The sequence below is a fragment of the Delphinus delphis genome, chromosome 1 (assembly GCF_949987515.2).
Source record: "Delphinus delphis chromosome 1, mDelDel1.2, whole genome shotgun sequence".
NCBI classification, from domain to species: Eukaryota; Metazoa; Chordata; class Mammalia; order Artiodactyla; family Delphinidae; genus Delphinus; species Delphinus delphis.
The window spans coordinates 57,620,457-57,637,358 of record NC_082683.1 but is presented as its reverse complement, the minus strand read 5'-3'; the positions used below and the strand labels follow the sequence as shown (position 1 = coordinate 57,637,358).

Genomic DNA, 16,902 nt, shown 5'->3' with positions numbered 1-16,902 from the left:
AATTGAGGGGGGAGCAAATTTCATATGAAGTATTCCAAATGGCTCATGACGAGATCAATTGATTCATCACCTTTGGTGCATTTCAGAACTGACCCCGACAGTGGGGAGCAGTTCTGTTCAGTGATCTGCTGTATTTAACAATGGTGGATTATTAAGCTGATTATTGTAAGATCTTACAGTGGAATACTATAAAGCTGTTAAAAAAAAGAATGAGACAAGTCCACATGGATTGATGTGGAAAGATCTCAGTATGCATTATTGAGAGGCAAAAGTAAGGTGCAGATCAGAATACAGATGTTTATCCCAAATGTATGCTAGTGTATGCATTAAGTTTTTTTCTGGACGAACACACAAAGAACTGCTAACAGCCTAAGTATGGAGGAAGGGATAATTTCCACTTTATATCTTTTTGAACTATTTGAATGCTTTTACTATATACAAGTATTATTTATGTAATAAGAAATTAATTAGCTTTAAAAGTCATAACTTTTAGAGAAGCAGTACTGCAGATCTAAGGTCAAGAGAGAGGACCAATTCCTCAGGTTTCCCAGGTAAAAATCACTCTGCAGGCAGCCCTCTGACACCTACATCTCAGGCTGGCTTTGTTACATTCTTCTTGGACCTAATAGTTCTCACGAAGGAATAAAATGGTTGCTTCTTTATGATAAATGCTCCCGAAAGAAAGCCAGCTGCCTATGAAATACTAAAGGGAAGCTCAAGCCAGGAAAAACAAAACAAAACTGAGTAAATCAAAGATTAGAACATTAAATCTGGCAAGTGACTTGGAACTGCTCGGTGAACGAGTGATGAAATCATTTGAGATAATGCTCCAGCCAGAATTTAATTGCTTTAGTCTTACAGCATAATTACGGGTCATAAGGAGTTACTTAAATTGTATTTTATCCATTTAAGGAGAAAATAATATGCTATGATGATATTTGCAAGTGTGGTGATTCGAAGATTCTCCAAATGCATTTCCTGCAAGCCTCAAGGGTCTATGTAATAGTATCAACGCACGCTTATTGCTTTTTGAAATGCTATCTCCCCATATGAGTAAGCTCCTTGAAAGCCTCGTCCAGTAACTTCATTTCTTCAGTTTGCTTGGCACGTAACACATATTCAGTAACTTTGTGCGTGTGAGTGTGTGTGTGTGTTTAGATGTCTATTTTTCTTCATTCAATTAATTTCACATATATGGAGCACCTCCTAAGTGCCAGGTATGGTGCTAGCACTTGCACACCCTTGTGTTTTCCCAACATCTAAACAAGAAAGACCCTGCTGGCTTTGTTTCTCACACATACCACAAAGCTGAGGCTGGGAATCGGAGTCCTGTTCCTTCCAATATATCCTGTAATGGAGGATGCAGCCCATTTGCTCCCGGGCTGGAATTTCGTTCCATGAAATTAAAATGCTCCCTTTTTCCTCTGAGATGGCATTAATGTGGGGGCCACTCAGTGGTGCTGTGAAGTAGAACACAGGAGGCTTTTGTCACCCTCCAAATCCAAACCATTAAACTACAGCAAAATTGGGCAAAAGGTCCCAAGACTCACCTTTGTGCTTAGAGTTACCCCGGATGGAGTTGCATCCTCCCTGGTCCCCTGAAAGTGCATGCACGCGGATTTCATAACAGATGTAGGGTTTTATGTTTTCTGCAAGACATAAAGACAGACGCTACTCCGGGTGAAACAAGGATTTAAAGAAAACCACACAGACAGCTTTTGAAACAAAACTCACCTTCAAGGAAAAACTTTGACTTTTACAAATAAATTATTTGCTGTTTACAGAAAAGTAAGGGTGGTGTTTTGCAGACATAGCACCGGAACGGCTCTTCTAATTCCCTAGATGCTTATCAGGCTCTGACAGGGCAACATGGGATGACATGTTCAGGCGTGACTAATCAGGGGTGCTCAGTGCAATCTACCCCTTGTTCCCCCCCTTCCCCCACTCCTCGTACCATGTTCCACTCAGATCTCAGTTGTTTCACAGCTTGGAAGATTAGGAAGATACCTGGGAATGTTAATACTCCTTCCTAACTTTTTTTTTTTTTTTTTTTTTGCGGTACGCGGGCCTCTTCCGTTGTGGAGCACAGGCTCCAGACGCGCAGGCTCCGGACGCGCAGGCTCAGCGGCCACGGCTCACGGGCCCAGACGCTCCGCGGCATGTGGGATCCTCCCGGACCGGGGCACGAACCCGTGTCCCCTGCATCCCTCTCAACCACTGCACCACCAGGGAAGCCCTCCTTCCTAGCTTTTAAAGTGCCACACTTGGCAGTTTTCTGTCAGTCATGAAGTTTATTGGCAAGTCACTCTTCCCTTCCCGAACTCCCTATTTCCATGAATCTCAGATTTCTACTTCCTGTAAAGAAAAGTCCCCTCTCATAGATACTGCCCATGACATATCTTTAAACTCCCAATGAAACTTTAAAGGAAAAAGATTATTTCTGTTAGGTACCTAACTGTAGTCTCATGTGGTCAGGGTAAGGACTCTCTCCCATATTGTTCAATGCCCTGCCATAGGTAGGTCTGGTCCCCTACACTGACAATCGATTAGGGTTTAACATTTTCTTTTTTGGGAAGAAGAATTTTACATCACAAAATAATTTACTAGTGTGTGTGTTATATAAAAATCCGTTGTCCCTTAAATATTCCAGCAAGTAGGTAGTATATGAAGCGCAGACGTGCAACCAGTACCGTCAGAAGGGACCACGAGGAAATCAAAACTCACACCATGGGTGAGTTCCAACTCGTATCCATGAACCGAGTGAAATGGAGTGAGGCTGCAATCAGCTTAGTCCTGTAATCCAGAGATACTTTGTGGGTAGCCTCCAGACCCAGAAGCTCCGAGGGCAACACGGAATATGGAATCATTTCATTTGGGAGAGGCTGGTGCCTGGCTGCTCTGTCGCTAGTTCTGGAAGGGACCCACCAACCACTGTGCCATGTGGGAGTTCCAGATGAGCTCATTAGGCAAATGGTTTCGTTGCATTTTGCCATGCAAAGTGTGAGTTCAGGGCAGAGGCCTTGGGGAGCTGCTGCATCAGAAGCTGTGGGTTCCTTCTTATGAACAGCCTACCCTTAGTGGAGGAGGGAGGAAAATGTGGCTCCATAACTTAGCTGACATATTCCTTTCTATGAAGAGCAGAGCCCTAGCAAGCTTGTTCCCCAGTCCTGACCTTAGGAACTCCTGTTTTACTGGCTAATTCTTACATGAACACCCCCTAATCATTGTCTGCTCCCTACCTCAAAAATTCCTTAGCCTTTGCTGCTGGTGGATGAAGCCCATACTCTTTTTGTTGTTGTTGTTTGTTTGTTTTGTTTTTGCGGTACGTGGGCCTCTCACTGCTGCGGCCTCTCCCATTGCGGAGCACAGGCTCCGGACGCGCAGGCTCTGTGGCCATGGCTCACGGGCCTAGTCGCCCCGCGGCATGCGGGATCCTTGTGGACCGGGGCTCGAACCCACCTCCCCTGCATCGGCAGGCGGAACCTCAACCACTGAGCCACCAGGGAAGCCCTAACTAACCTAACTTTGATATGCAAATAATACCATTTCTCTTTGGGAAAATTAAAATAAGAAGAATTTCACTAATAGGTTTTTGGTAACATATTCATCGGTAAGTAAGGGAGGCCTCTGAGTACTTTAAACACAAAACAATCTTAGAAGCTGACTGTGGGGCTTCCCTGGTGGTGCAGTGGTTAAGAATCTGCCTGCCAATGCAGGGGACACAGGTTCGAGCCCTGGTCCGGGAAGATCCCACATGCCACAGAGCAACTAAGCCTGTGTGCCACAACTACTGAGCCTGCGCTCTAGAGCTCGCAAGTCACAACTACTGAGCCCCACTGCTGCAACTACTGAAGCCCGCACGCCTAGAGCCCGTGCTCCGCAACAAGAGAAGCCACCGCAATGAGGAGCCCGCGCACCGCAACGAAGAGTAGCCCCCACTCGCCGCAACTAGAGAAAGCCTGCGTGCAGCAACAAAGACCCAACACAGCCAAAAATAAAAATAAAAAAAATAAAAAAAGAAGAAGCTGACTGTGGCTAACAGACAAAGTAAGACACTTCAGAGTTTGTGAATTAAGAACTTGAAAAAAAATAAACCTGAGACCTTGCCCTTTAACGTTTGTTTGGCAAATGTCAACTGCCTGCTGTGTGACTAGGACTAGATCTCTCCTCTGAGAGAAGAGGTTAAGGATTCTTTTCACTGGTCAGGAATGGCAAGCCCCATTTAGGGATTGCTATGATGAAAGCTAAAGGGCAAGTGTCAGACTCTGATGGGAGGAAGATGTGCACCACAACAATCATTTATAAAAATGATTAAATGAGCCTTTGGCTACCTTGTTTTCCAATTGTCCAATGCGGTTTATGCTCAGGATTGAATGGGTGACTATTTGTGAGATTTCTTTTTCGTTTAAATTCATATTGCATGATACAGAAATTTAGGATGTGCTTGCTCCAAGGGTAAAATGAAATTGTAAAAAAAAAAGAAAAGGCATTGATTAACTTCTGTCCAATTATTTGAATACATTTTCAGACACTTTCTATCACTTGATTTTAACCACTGACAGATTCAGAATTTGAGGACTAGAGACACCAATTATCATATAGATAATTCTGGATTTGTTATCACACAACTAGTAAGTAGCAGAATTGGAAATGAAAGATCTTCTGGTTTCCTCATCTGTACAATGGGTATAATAAGTCTTGCTACACATGACTGTTCTCAAAATGAAATGAACTCCCAAATGCATGGTGTCCATCACACTGACTGGCTACTACTTAGCTCTCAGCCATGCTTGTTGGGTTCATTATTCAGTCATCTTATACGGCACTGTATCAGGCACATAAGTTTTCCATAAATTCTAGAGTTTTTAGTTAATCAGTGAGTCTTCTATGGCTGCAGTGGTGCATCCTGATGGGCTCTAGGTCATCACTATCCTTCTTCTCATGCAGCTGCCTGTAACTGAAGGCATGACTCTGGGTTCCCACCTGCAATTTCCTCAAAAAACGTGAACTTAGAAACCCTCTAGAAGGAAGGTGAATAATTAAGTACCTGAAATCAGAGCAGACAGGTTGTAGGGGGGACTCCACAGCCAGCCTAGAGGGGGCTGCGTGCTGGCCCCCGGATGGAGTTCCCTCCATTCCACCACATACTCCTGCACAGCAGCGGCAGCTTTCTCTGGAGGTGTCCATGTCACCATGAGGTTGTCCACGCCCTCTGAGTTTGCTGAGACCTGTTGAGGAGCCAGCAACCCTTTATGGGGAAAGAGGGGGAGGAGTAAAAATAAAAATCACAGTGGATAAAGACATAGAAAACAACAACTCAACCCAGCAAAGTTGTAGCAAGAACCGATTTCTTTTAAAGAACTGCAGGTTCACAGATTTTGTTCATCCAGCTTCTCAGATCAGTGCCAGGACCCTATGTAGTGTTATTTATGAAATTATTTTCCCCTTCACCTTCCATTTCACTTCCCATTTCTGTGTCCCCAAAGGTACCTGCTCTAGTGAATATAATATGCATCCTTCTAATCCACCTCCCATATGTTTATTTACATATATATGTGTCCTTGAGAATTAGTGTTGCTTTATGCTGGTGTGTTGAATTTTCATGAAACATGTTTGGAGTAAATCTAATGCATTTGCTAACTTTTTATTTCACTCAACATTATGTTTCCAGGATACATCCATCCTGCTGCTATATGAAAATCCAGCTCATTCCTTCAGACTGCTGCCTCAACCCTGTCTTTGTCCAGTCTCCAAGTGACAAGCAGTAGCTTCCTTCCAACTTTTTGCCAACACAAACAAGGATGCAATGAACATTCTCTAGCATGTCCTCATGTGTGCCTGTGCAAAAGTGTCTCTCTCACCCTCCTACACTGTTGGTGGGAATGTAAATTGGTAAAGCCACTATGGAGAACAGTATGAAGGTTCGTTAAAAAACTAAAAATAGAGCTACCATATGACCCAGCAATCCCACTTCTGTGCATATATCCAGAGAAAACCATGACTTGAAAGGATGCATGCACCCCGATATTCATGTTTACAATAGCCAGGACATGGAAGCAACCTAAATGTCCATCGACAGAGGAATGGATAAAGAAGATGTGGTACATATATATTAATACAATGGAATATTACTCAGCCATAAAGAGGAACGAAATAATGCCATTTGCAGCAATGTGGATGGACCTAGAGATTGTCATATAGAGTGAAGTAAGTCAGAAAGAGAAAGACAAATATCATATATCATTTATATATGGAATCTAGAAAAATTGTTCAGATGAATTTATCTGCAGGGCAAAAACTGAGTCACAGATTAGAAAACAAACTTATGGTTATCAAGGAGGGAAAGGGTGGGTGGGATGAACTGGGAGATTGGGATTGACATATATACACTACTATATATAAAACAGATAACTAATGAGAATCTGCTGTATAGCACAGGAACCTCTACTCAGTGCTCTGTGGTGACCTAAATGGGAAGGAAATCTAAAAAAGAGTGTATATATATATATATATATATATATATATATGTATAACTGATTCAATTTGCTGTACAGCAGAAACTAACACAATATTGTAAAGCAACTATACTCCAATATATTAAAAAAATTTTTTAATATCTTTATTGGAGTATAATTGCTTTACAATGTTGCGTTAGTTTCTGTTGTACAACAAAGTGAATCAGCTATAAGTATACATATATGTTCATATCCCCTCCCTCTTAAGCCTCCCTCCCATCCTCCCTATCCCACCCCTCTAGCATTGAGCTGATCTCCCTGTGCTATGCAGATGCTTCCCACTAGCTATCCATTTTACATTTGGTAGTGTATAGATGTCAGTGCTATTCTCTCACTTCATCCCACCTTCCCCTTCCCCTCCGGTGTCCTCAAGTCTGTTCTCTACGTCTGCATCTTTATTCCTGCCCTGCCACTAGGTTCATCAGTACCATTTTTTTAGATTCCATATATGTGCGTTAGCATACGGTATTTGTTTTTCTCTTTCTGACTTCACTCTGTATGACAGACTCTAGGTCCATCCACCTCACTACAAATAACTCAATTTCATTTCTTTTTATGGCTGAGTAATATTCCATTGTATATATGTGCCACATCTTCTTTATCCATTCATCTGTCGATGGACACTTAGGTTGCTTCCAAGTCCTTGTTATTGTAAATAGTGCTGCAATGAACACTGTGGTACATGACTCTTTTTGAATTATGGTTTTCTCAGGGTATATGCACAGTAGTGGGATTGCTGGGTCATATAATAGTTCTATTTTTAGTTTTTTAAGGAACGTCCATACTGTTCTCCAAAGTGGCTGTATCAATTAATATTCTCACCAACAGTGCAGGAGGGTTCCCTTTTCTCTACACCCTCTCCAGCATTTATTGTTTGTAGATTTTTTGATGATGGCCATTCTGACTGATGTGAGGTAATACCTCATTGTGGTTTTGATTTGCATTTCTCTAATGATTAGTGATGTTGAGCATCTTTTCACATGTCGGTTGGCAATCTGTATGTCTTCTTTGGAGAAATGTCTATTTAGGTCTTCTGCCCATTTTTAGATTGGATTGTTTGTTGTTTTGATATTGAGCTGCATGAGTTGCTTATATATTTTGGAGATTAATCCTTTGTCAGTTACTTTGTTTGCAAATATTTTCTCCCATTCTGAGGGTTGTCTTTTCGTCTTGTTTATGGTTTCCTTTGCTGTGCAAGAGCTTTTAAGTTTCATTAGGCCCCATTTGTTTATTTTTTATTTTATTTCCATTACTCTAGGAGGTCGGTCAAAAAAATCTTGCTGTGATTTATGTCAAAGAGTGTTCTGCCTATGTTTTCCTCAAAGAGTTTTATAGTGTCTGGCCTTACATTTAGGTCTTTAATCCATTTTGAGTTTATTTTTGTGTACGGTGTTAGGGAGTGTTCTAATTTCATTCTTTTCCATGTAGCTGTCCAGTTTTCCCAGCTCCACTTATTGAAGAGGCTGTCTTTTCTCCATTGTATATTCTTGCCTCCTTTGTCAAAGATAAGGTGACCATAAGTGCGTGGGTTTATCTCTGGGCTCTCTATCCTGTACCATTGATCTATATTTCTGTTTTTGTGCCAGTACCATACTGTCTTAATTACTGTAGTGTTGTAGTAGAGTCTGAAGTCCAGGAGCCTGATTCCTCTAGCTCCGTTTTTCTTTCTCAAGATTGCTTTGGCTATTCGGGGTCTTTTGTGTTTCCATACAAATTGTGAAATTTTTTGTTCTAGTTCTGTGAAAAATACCACTGGTAGTTTGATAGGGATTGCATTGAATCTGTAGATTGCTTTGGGTAGTATAGTCATTTTCACAATGTTGATTTTTCCAATCCAAGAACGTGGTCTATCTCCCCATCTGTTTCTATCACCTTTAATTTCTTTCATCAGTGTCATAGTTTTCTGCATACAGGTCTTTTGTCTCCTTAGGTAGGTTTATTCCTCGGTATTTTATTCTTTTTGTTGCAATGGTCAATGGGAGTGTTTCCTTAATTTCTCTTTCAGATTTTTCATCATTAGTGTATAAGAATGCAAGAGATTTCTGTGCATTAACTTTGTATCCTGCTACTTTACCAAATTCATTGATTAGCTCTAGAAGTTTTCTGGTAGCATCTTTAGGGTTCTCTATGTATAGTATCATGTCATCTGCAAACAGTGACAGTTTTACATCTTCTTTTCCAATTTGGATTCCTTTTATTTCTTTTTCTTCTCCGATTGCTGTGGCTAGGACTTCCAAAACTATGTTGAATAATAGTGGTGAGAGTGGACATCCTTGTCTTGTTCCTGATCTTAGTGGAAGTGGTTTCAGTTTTTCACCATTGAGAACGATGTTGGCTGTGGGTTTGTCATATATGGCCTTTATTATGTTGAGGTAAGTTCCCTCTATGCCCACTTTCTGGAGAGTTTTTATTATAAATGGGTGTTGAATTTTGTGAAAAACTTTTTCTGTATCTATTGAGATTATCATATGGTTTATATCCTTCAGTTTGTTAATATGGTATATCACATTGATTGTTGTTTATACTGAAGAATTCTTGCATTCCTGGAATAAACCCCACTTGATCATGGTGTATGATCCTTTTAATGTGCTCTTGGATTCTGTTTGCTAGTATTTTGATGAGGATTTTTGCATCTATGTTCATCAGAGATATTGGCCTGTAGTTTTCTTTTTTTGTGACATTTTTGTCTGGTTTTGGTATCAGGGTGATGGTGGCCTGGTAGAATGAGTTGGGGAGTGTTCCTCCCTCTGCTATATTTTGGAAGAGTTTGAGAAGGATAGGTGTTAGCTCTTCTCTAAATGTTTGATAGAATTCACCTGTGAAGCCATCTGGTCCTGGGCTTTTGTTTGTTGGAAGATTTTAAATCACAGTTTCAACTTCAGTGCTTGTGATTGGTCTGTTTATATTTTCTATTTCTTCCTGGTTCAGTCTCAGAAGGTTGTGTTTTTCTAAGAATTTGTTCATTTCTTCCAGGTTGTCCATTTTATTGGCATATACTTGTTTGTAGTAATCTCTCATGATCCTTTGTACTTCTTCAGTGTCAGTTGTTACTTCTCCTTTTTCATTTCTAATTCTGTCGATTTGAGTCTTCTCCCTTTTTCTCTTGATGAGTCTGCTAATGGTTTATCAATTTTGTTCATCTTCTCAAAGAACCAGCTTTTAGTTTTCTTGATCTTTGCTACTGTTTCCTTCATTTGTTTTTCATTTGTTTCTGATCTGATCTTTATGATTTCTTTCCTTCTACTAACTTTGGGGTTTTTTTTGTTGTTCTTCTTCTTCTTTCTCTAATTGCTTTAGGTATAAGGTTAGGTTGTTTATTTGAGATTTTTCTTGTTTCTTGAGGTAGGATTGTATTGCTATAAAGTTCCCTCTTAGTACTACTTTTGCTGCGTTCCATAGGTTTTGGGTCGTCGTGTTTTCATTGTCACTTGTTTCTCAGTATTTTTTGATTTCCTCTTTGATTTCTTCAGTGATCTCTTGGCTGTTTAGTAGCGTATTGTTTAGCCTCCATATGTGTGCATTTTAAAAGTTTTTATTCCTGTAATTGATATCTAGTCTCATAGCGTTGTGGTCAGAAATGATGCTTGATACGATTTCAATTTTCTTAAATTTACCAAGGTTTGATTTGTGACACATGATGTGATCTATCCTGGAGAATGTTCTGTGTGCACTTGAGAAGAAAGTGTATTCTGTTGTTTTTGGGTGGAATGTCCTGTAAATATCAACTAAGTCCATCTGGTATAATGTGTCATTTAAAGCTTGTGTTTCCTTATTTATTTCTGTTTGGATGATCTGTCCATTGGTGTAAGTGGGGTGTTAAAGTCCCCTACTATGATTGTGTTACTGTTGATTTCCCCTTTTATGGCTGTTAGCATTTGCGTTATGTATTGAGGTGCTCCTATGTTGGATGCATAGATATTTACAATTATTATATCTTTGTCTTGGATTGATCCGTTGATCATTATATATTGTCCTTCCTTGTCTCTTGTAATAGTCTTTATTTTAAAGTCTATTTCATCTGATATGAGTATTGCTACTCCAGCTTTCTTTTGATTTCCATTTGCATGGAATATCTTTTTCCATCCCCTCACTTTCAGTCTGTATGTGTCCCTAGGTCTGAAGTGGGTCTCTTGTAGACAGCACATATATGGGTCTTGTTTTTGTATCCATTCAGCCAGTCTGTGTCTTTTGTTTGAGGCATTTAATCCATTTACACTTAAGGTAACGATTGATATGTATGTTACTATTACCATTTTCTTGTTTTGGGTTTGTTTTTACAAGTCTTTTCCTTCTCTTGTGTTTCCTGCCTAGAGAAGTTCCTTTAGCATTTGTTGTAAAGTTGGTTTGGTGGTGCTGAATTCTCTTAACTTTTGCTTGTCTGTAAAACTTTTGATTTCTCTGTCGAATCTGAATGATATCCTTGCGGGGTAGAGTAATCTTTGTTGTAGGTTTTCCCCTTTCATCACTTTAAACATATTTTGCCACTCTCTTTTTTGGCCTGTAGAACTGCTGTTGAAAGATCAGCTGTTAACCTTATGGGGATTCCCTTGTATGTTATTTGTTGCTTTTCCCTTGCTGCTTCTAATATTTTTTCTTTGTGTTTAATTTTTGTTAGTTTGATTATGTGTCTCGGCATGTTTCTCCCTGGGTTTATCCTGTATGGGACTCTCTGTGCTTCCTGGACTTGATGAACTATTTCCTTTCCCACGTTGGGGAAGTTTTCGACTATAATCTCTTCAAATATTTTCTCAGACCCTTTCTTTTTTTCTTTGTCTTCTGGGATGCCTATAATTCGAATATTGGTGTCCCAGAGGTCTCTGAGACTGTCCTCCATTCTTTTCATTCTTTTTTCTTTATCTGCTCTGTGGCAGTTATTTCCACCACTCTATCTTCCAGCTCACTTATTCGTTCTTCTGCCTCAGTTATTCTGCTATTGATTCCTTCTAGAGTATTTTTAATTTCAGTTATTGTGTTGTTCATAACTGTTCGTTTGCTCTTTAGTTCTTCTAGGTCCTTGTTAAATGTTTCTTGTATTTTCTCTATTCTATTTCCAAGATTTTGGATCATCTTTACTATCATTACTCTGAATTCTTTTTCAGGTAGTTTGCCTATTTCCTCTGCATTTATTTTATACTCCAATTTAAAAAAAAAAAAAGAGTGACTCTCTCTCTCTCTCTCTAAATGCACAGAATTTCTTGATTATAGACTAAATTCACCTATTTCACTAAATACAGCCAGGGTGATCTCTAAAATAGTCAGTCAGTTGACACTCCAACAAGAAAAGCATAAGAAGTTCTCATTTCCCCACCAGCACTTGGTATTTTCTGACTTTCTCATTTTGCCAATCCGGTACATGTAAGGTGGTATTTAATTGTGGTTTTATTTTCATTTTCTGATTTCTTATGAGGCTGAGCTTCTCTTCCCATATTACTAGCTGTGTGACTTTCCCCTTCTCATACTTCACTCATTTTTTCTATTGTGTTTCCTGTCTTCTTCCTGACTTGCAGAAATAGCTTTTATATTCTAGATATTAATCACTTGTTAGTTTTCAACACCAAATATATCTCACTCCAGTCTTTCAATCTCTGAAAACTTTGTGATGTGTTTGTTGCACAAACATACTTTGATGTGGGTAAATTTATCCACAGTTTGTGTATTTTGAGTCTTGTTTATGAAATCCTTCCATTCTGGGGTCACAAAGATACTAAACTACATTTCCACCCATTGGCTTTTGGTTTTACCTTTCACATTTAGGTTTTTAATCCAAATCTAGCTAAAGTGTATTTTTTTTAAGGAAATAAACTTTATTATTTTTTCCACACAGTGAGTCCATTTTTCCAAATGTGGTTTCATCCCTGTCCCACACCAAGTTCCACACATTCATGGGTTTATGTCTAGGTCAGCTTCTTCACCAGAACACACTGGTTGCATTACGAGGCTCTGTGACACCTGACTATTTGGTGGTTAAAGTCCCTCCTCATTTTGCTCTTCTTTTTACAAAGTGGACTTGGGTATTCAAGAAACTTTATTCTTCCATATAGCTTTTAGAATCAGTTTATCAGAGTCCTCAAAAATTTCAGCTGGTACTTTTATTGGAATTATATTAAATTTATAGCTCAATTTAGACAATGTTAAATTGTCCCATTTATAAATATACTGTCTATTTGAAATTATTTAGGTCTCCTTTTATATCTTTTAATGGAATTTCAAAAATTCGTCCTTAAAGTTTTAATGCATTCTTTTTTAGGTTAATTCCTAGACACTTTATACTATTAGTTTGCAATTTAAATGGCATCTTATTTTCTACTGCTTTTTCCAGTATTAATTTGTGTATGTTATTCTTATTCTGGCAGACCTGCTAAACTCTCTAATGAGTTCTAATAATTTGTCTATTGCCCTTGTTAAAAAATTTCTATGTAATAATCTTATTAGCTGTACACTTAAAATATCTTCTCTTTTCAATCTTTGAATTAAATCTTATGCTTTTTTTTTTTTTTTTTTGCTTTTATCTTGTAATTTTAAAGAGAATGTTCCTACATATCTTTATTACGATGATGCTTGCTGCATGTTTTTGGTAGAAAGTCTTAGCAAAGCTGAAAAGTTTTCTTTTCTTCATAGCTTTCAAATTGATTTTATTTGTAATAAAATACTACTTATTTGGGCTTCCCTGGTGGCGAAGTGGTTGAGAGTCCGCCTGCCGATGCAGGGGACTGGGTTCGTGCCCCGGTCCGGGAAGATCCCACATGCTGCAGAACGGCTAGGCCTGTGAGCCATGGCTGCTGAGCCTGCACGTCCGGAGCCTGTGCTCCGCAACGGGAGAGGCCACAGCAGTGAGAGGTCCGCGTACCGCAAAAAAACACCCAACAACAACAACAACAAAAACTATTTATTTACTAAAAACTTTGCTTTACTGAATATATATATATATATTTTTTTGCTGTACGCGGGCCTCTCACTGCTGTGGCCTCTCCCGTCGCGGAGCACAGGCTCTGGATGCACAGGCTCAGCGGCCATGGCTCACGGGCCCAGCCGCTCCGCGGCATGTGGGATCCTCCCAGACCAGGGCACGAACCCGCGTCCCCTGCATCGGCAGGCGGACTCCCAACCACTGCGCCACCAGGGAAGCCCTGAATATTTTTCTACATCTGTTAAGAACATATCCTTTTTTTTCTCTTTCAGTATTAAAGTAATGAATTACAATGATGCATTTTTCTGATACTGATCTATCTTTGTATTTTTGGGAGCAACACCTGCTTGATCATTCTGCACTCGTATTCTTTCCTTCTATTACTTCTTTCTTTTTTAATAGACTTTATTTTTTAAAGCTGTTTTAAGTTCATGGCAAAATTGAGTGGGAGGCACAGAGATTTTCCACACACCCCTGCCCACATACACACATCGCCTCCCCCACTATTGACATCCTGCATCAGAGTAGTACATTCTATAAGATTCTTGATAAATATTTTAGAATACTTTTTCCCTTTCATTTACTTTTTTTCTCTTATTGGGACTCCTTTTAGGTGGTTGTCATTACTTCTCTTTTTATTCTTTCAGTGTTTTAAGTCTTCTCATTTTTCAAATTCTTTTCCCCTTTTGATGACTTTTCAAAGAGTTTCTCATCCAATCTTCCATGTACTCTTTCAATCTTCAGATGAGTCCTTTCTGCAATCCAACCCATTGGGTGAGTTCATTATTTCAACAACTGAACTTTCCATACTGAATCTCTTTATTTGGGCCTTTTCCACAACCACTTATTTCTGATTTATGTTCCTAGCATCCTCTCTTATCTTTCTAAGGATACTTATTATGCTTATTCTAAACTCTTGCTCTTTCTGTTGTGCTGGTTATACTTCCTACCATACAGGTAGTCCCATTTGCTGCCTTTCTTTCTCAGAATTTGTGCCCCTCAGATTTCTACTAATTTTCTCCTTTGGGATCATGTTTTATTTTCTTGGATTGATCAGCAGCCTTGGCCTTTATTTTTCTGTTGGGGGAGGAGTGAAAGTTTAGCCAGAGCTCATGCTCCTCCAGGTAAGTTTAGGTGGGGTGGAAGAGCTTTTCAGAGAGGAAAGCCAGGGAGCCTGTAGTGATTCACCCTAAGCTCTGCCTGCCTCCTGTTCCCCGTAGGTGTACCTGGCAGCTCCAGAACCTACCCATGTCTCTGTGGATGGCACTGCTCTTCATGGGGGGTAGGGCTGTTATTCTCTTTTATAATTGCCAGGCCATGGGATGGGTGGCAGAAGAAAATCACAGGCACTCTTTGTCAGGTTCCAGGGCTTCCTTGAAGTTACTCTGCCCTGCCCTCCAGACTTTCCTGCCCATAGTAAAAATGCCCAGGTGATGGACATCTCAGGGCAACAAGGGGAAGAAAAAGGAGTGCAACCAGGAAGTGCTACCTCAGCCCTCCCCCTTCATCACTATTACCCATCCACAGGCACTCAGCCATCCAGTTCTGTCTCTCCTGTGGTTATCTTCAGGGAAGGTTTGGTGGTGAGAGCCTGGAACCTGTGTGTTGGCTCCCTTGCCAGGAACTCAAATTCCCCAGCCCTGGTTCTTTATCTTCATTTGCCTTGGTATCTTATTTTCTGGCTATGTCACAAGTTTGCTTTTGTTTTGTTTTGTTTTGGAGAATAAAATGTATTCATTCAGTAATATGTATTGATCACCTAGGGTTTGCAAGACCCTTTGCCAGATGATGGGCTAAAATAGCCAAAGAGCCTTTCTAACCACTGCTCTCTTTGCAGTTAGCTAAGTAAATCAACCTGGCATTGCCCAGCCTCTGAGTCACCACACTTGGCAGGAACCAGCCTGAATTTCCTCTCCATCATGTTTGCCAGGGCATGCTCTCTCCTTTAGAACTCTGCTAACAACTCACCTCTCTGACACCTTTCAAAGTTATTCCTTTAGCCTCTATCATTCGACTTCCCATCTCCATTTTCACCGAGAACTTCTAAATAGAGCTATGGAGTCATAAGGTATTTGGAAAAAGTGCCCACCTAAGAGACAGGTGGCTTGGTTTTTCAGTCCAGCTCTGCCACTAATTGTGTATATGATCTTGGCCAAGTTACATCACCTCCTGGGGCCTCAGTCTCTGACATCTGTGTGGGCCTCTATTTATGGCTGTACTGCTTTCTGTTTCTTGTCATAGTTTCAAGAATTCTTGAGCATAGGGACTGGTCTGAAATATTAAATATGTTTTACTTGTTGACTGGTGGGTTTAGCACACATTCAATTTTCATCATAAACCAACAAAATCATTCTAGTGCTTCTTGATATGCAGTGCTGTGGCATATACCTTTTACAAAAAAGTTGTCCCTACTTTCTCAAAATCAACATAATTCTGCCTCGTGGGGCGTTATTTTTCTCTTCCTAGAAGGAAAGCTATTTATGTGAGTAGTGTGAACATATATTGAAAGAGAGGGAGACAAAAATCATGGTACGCTATTCCTACAAATCATGCAGAATTTGCATAAGACAAGAGGGCTCCAGGATGGGACCATGTGGTTTGCAAATCTGTCCTCCAGGTCTCGCTGGGGTGCACAACTACTCTTATTGGATGGTTTAGGTGTGGCATTAGGAGAGACAATAGGCTCTTGAGATTTCTGGGAGTAGGACCCTCTTAGTCACAGCTCAGTTCTAGAGAACTGTTTCAATATCCTACTTTACCACCCCTCCACGCTCCTCCTTATTGAGCCTCACCCTTATTTAACACCTTCCATTATGAGAGGAAGAAGTGTGTCTCTTACATCTTTTTTGCTATTGGATCCCATCATCTTTCAGCTCCCCAGGAACTTCATTCCATTAATGATCCCCTTTCCCCTTTACCTTCAACTCTTTCCCACCCCATTTCTCCTTTTCAACTTATATGCCTGCTCAGACCTCACTTTAAAGCAAACCCTCACGCTCGCACACCTGCACTACTTTGCCTGGCTAACACCATCTTGTCTCTCCGTTTCTGTTCACATGTAGCCTCCTCTCTAAGCCCATGCTTCAGCTTTTCTCTGTTCCTAGAGTGCCCTGTGCACACCTCTAATATTACACTTATCCTGTACTGCAGTTTACTTGTTTATATGTCTATCCCTCCCACCGGACAAAATATCAAAATATAACTGTAGGACCTTGACTGTATTTTTTACCTCTTGTGAATTCCAGTTACCTTATATAGTAATCTCAATAAATTTTTGTTGAATCAATAATGTAGAGGCCAACTCTAAAATAATGAATGTGTCATTTTGAGAAGCTGTTTCCAAATCTAAATAAAGAAGCTGGAATGGGCCCAGAAACTTCAAGAAGCTTATATCCTCAAGACCCATCTGCAGTGAGGTTTAAAGAAGTAACGTATTTTGACATACTACATCTTAACAAGAGCAGGATACTAAACAGTGGT

General features: G+C 40.0%; 1 protein-coding gene across 1 annotated transcript in view; it reads right to left on the bottom strand.

Moving 5' to 3' along the window:
- The window catches only part of IL12RB2 (interleukin 12 receptor subunit beta 2), a 72,972-nt gene that overhangs the window by 15,540 nt on the left and 40,530 nt on the right, over window positions 1-16,902 (bottom strand). The window contains exons 10-12 of the mRNA XM_060023635.1: window positions 5,048-5,248; window positions 1,551-1,649; window positions 1,302-1,460 (exon numbers count right to left, since the gene is read on the bottom strand). Coding sequence (XP_059879618.1) covers window positions 1,302-1,460; window positions 1,551-1,649; window positions 5,048-5,248 — 459 coding nt within the window. The remainder of the gene's footprint in view (window positions 1-1,301; window positions 1,461-1,550; window positions 1,650-5,047; window positions 5,249-16,902) is intronic.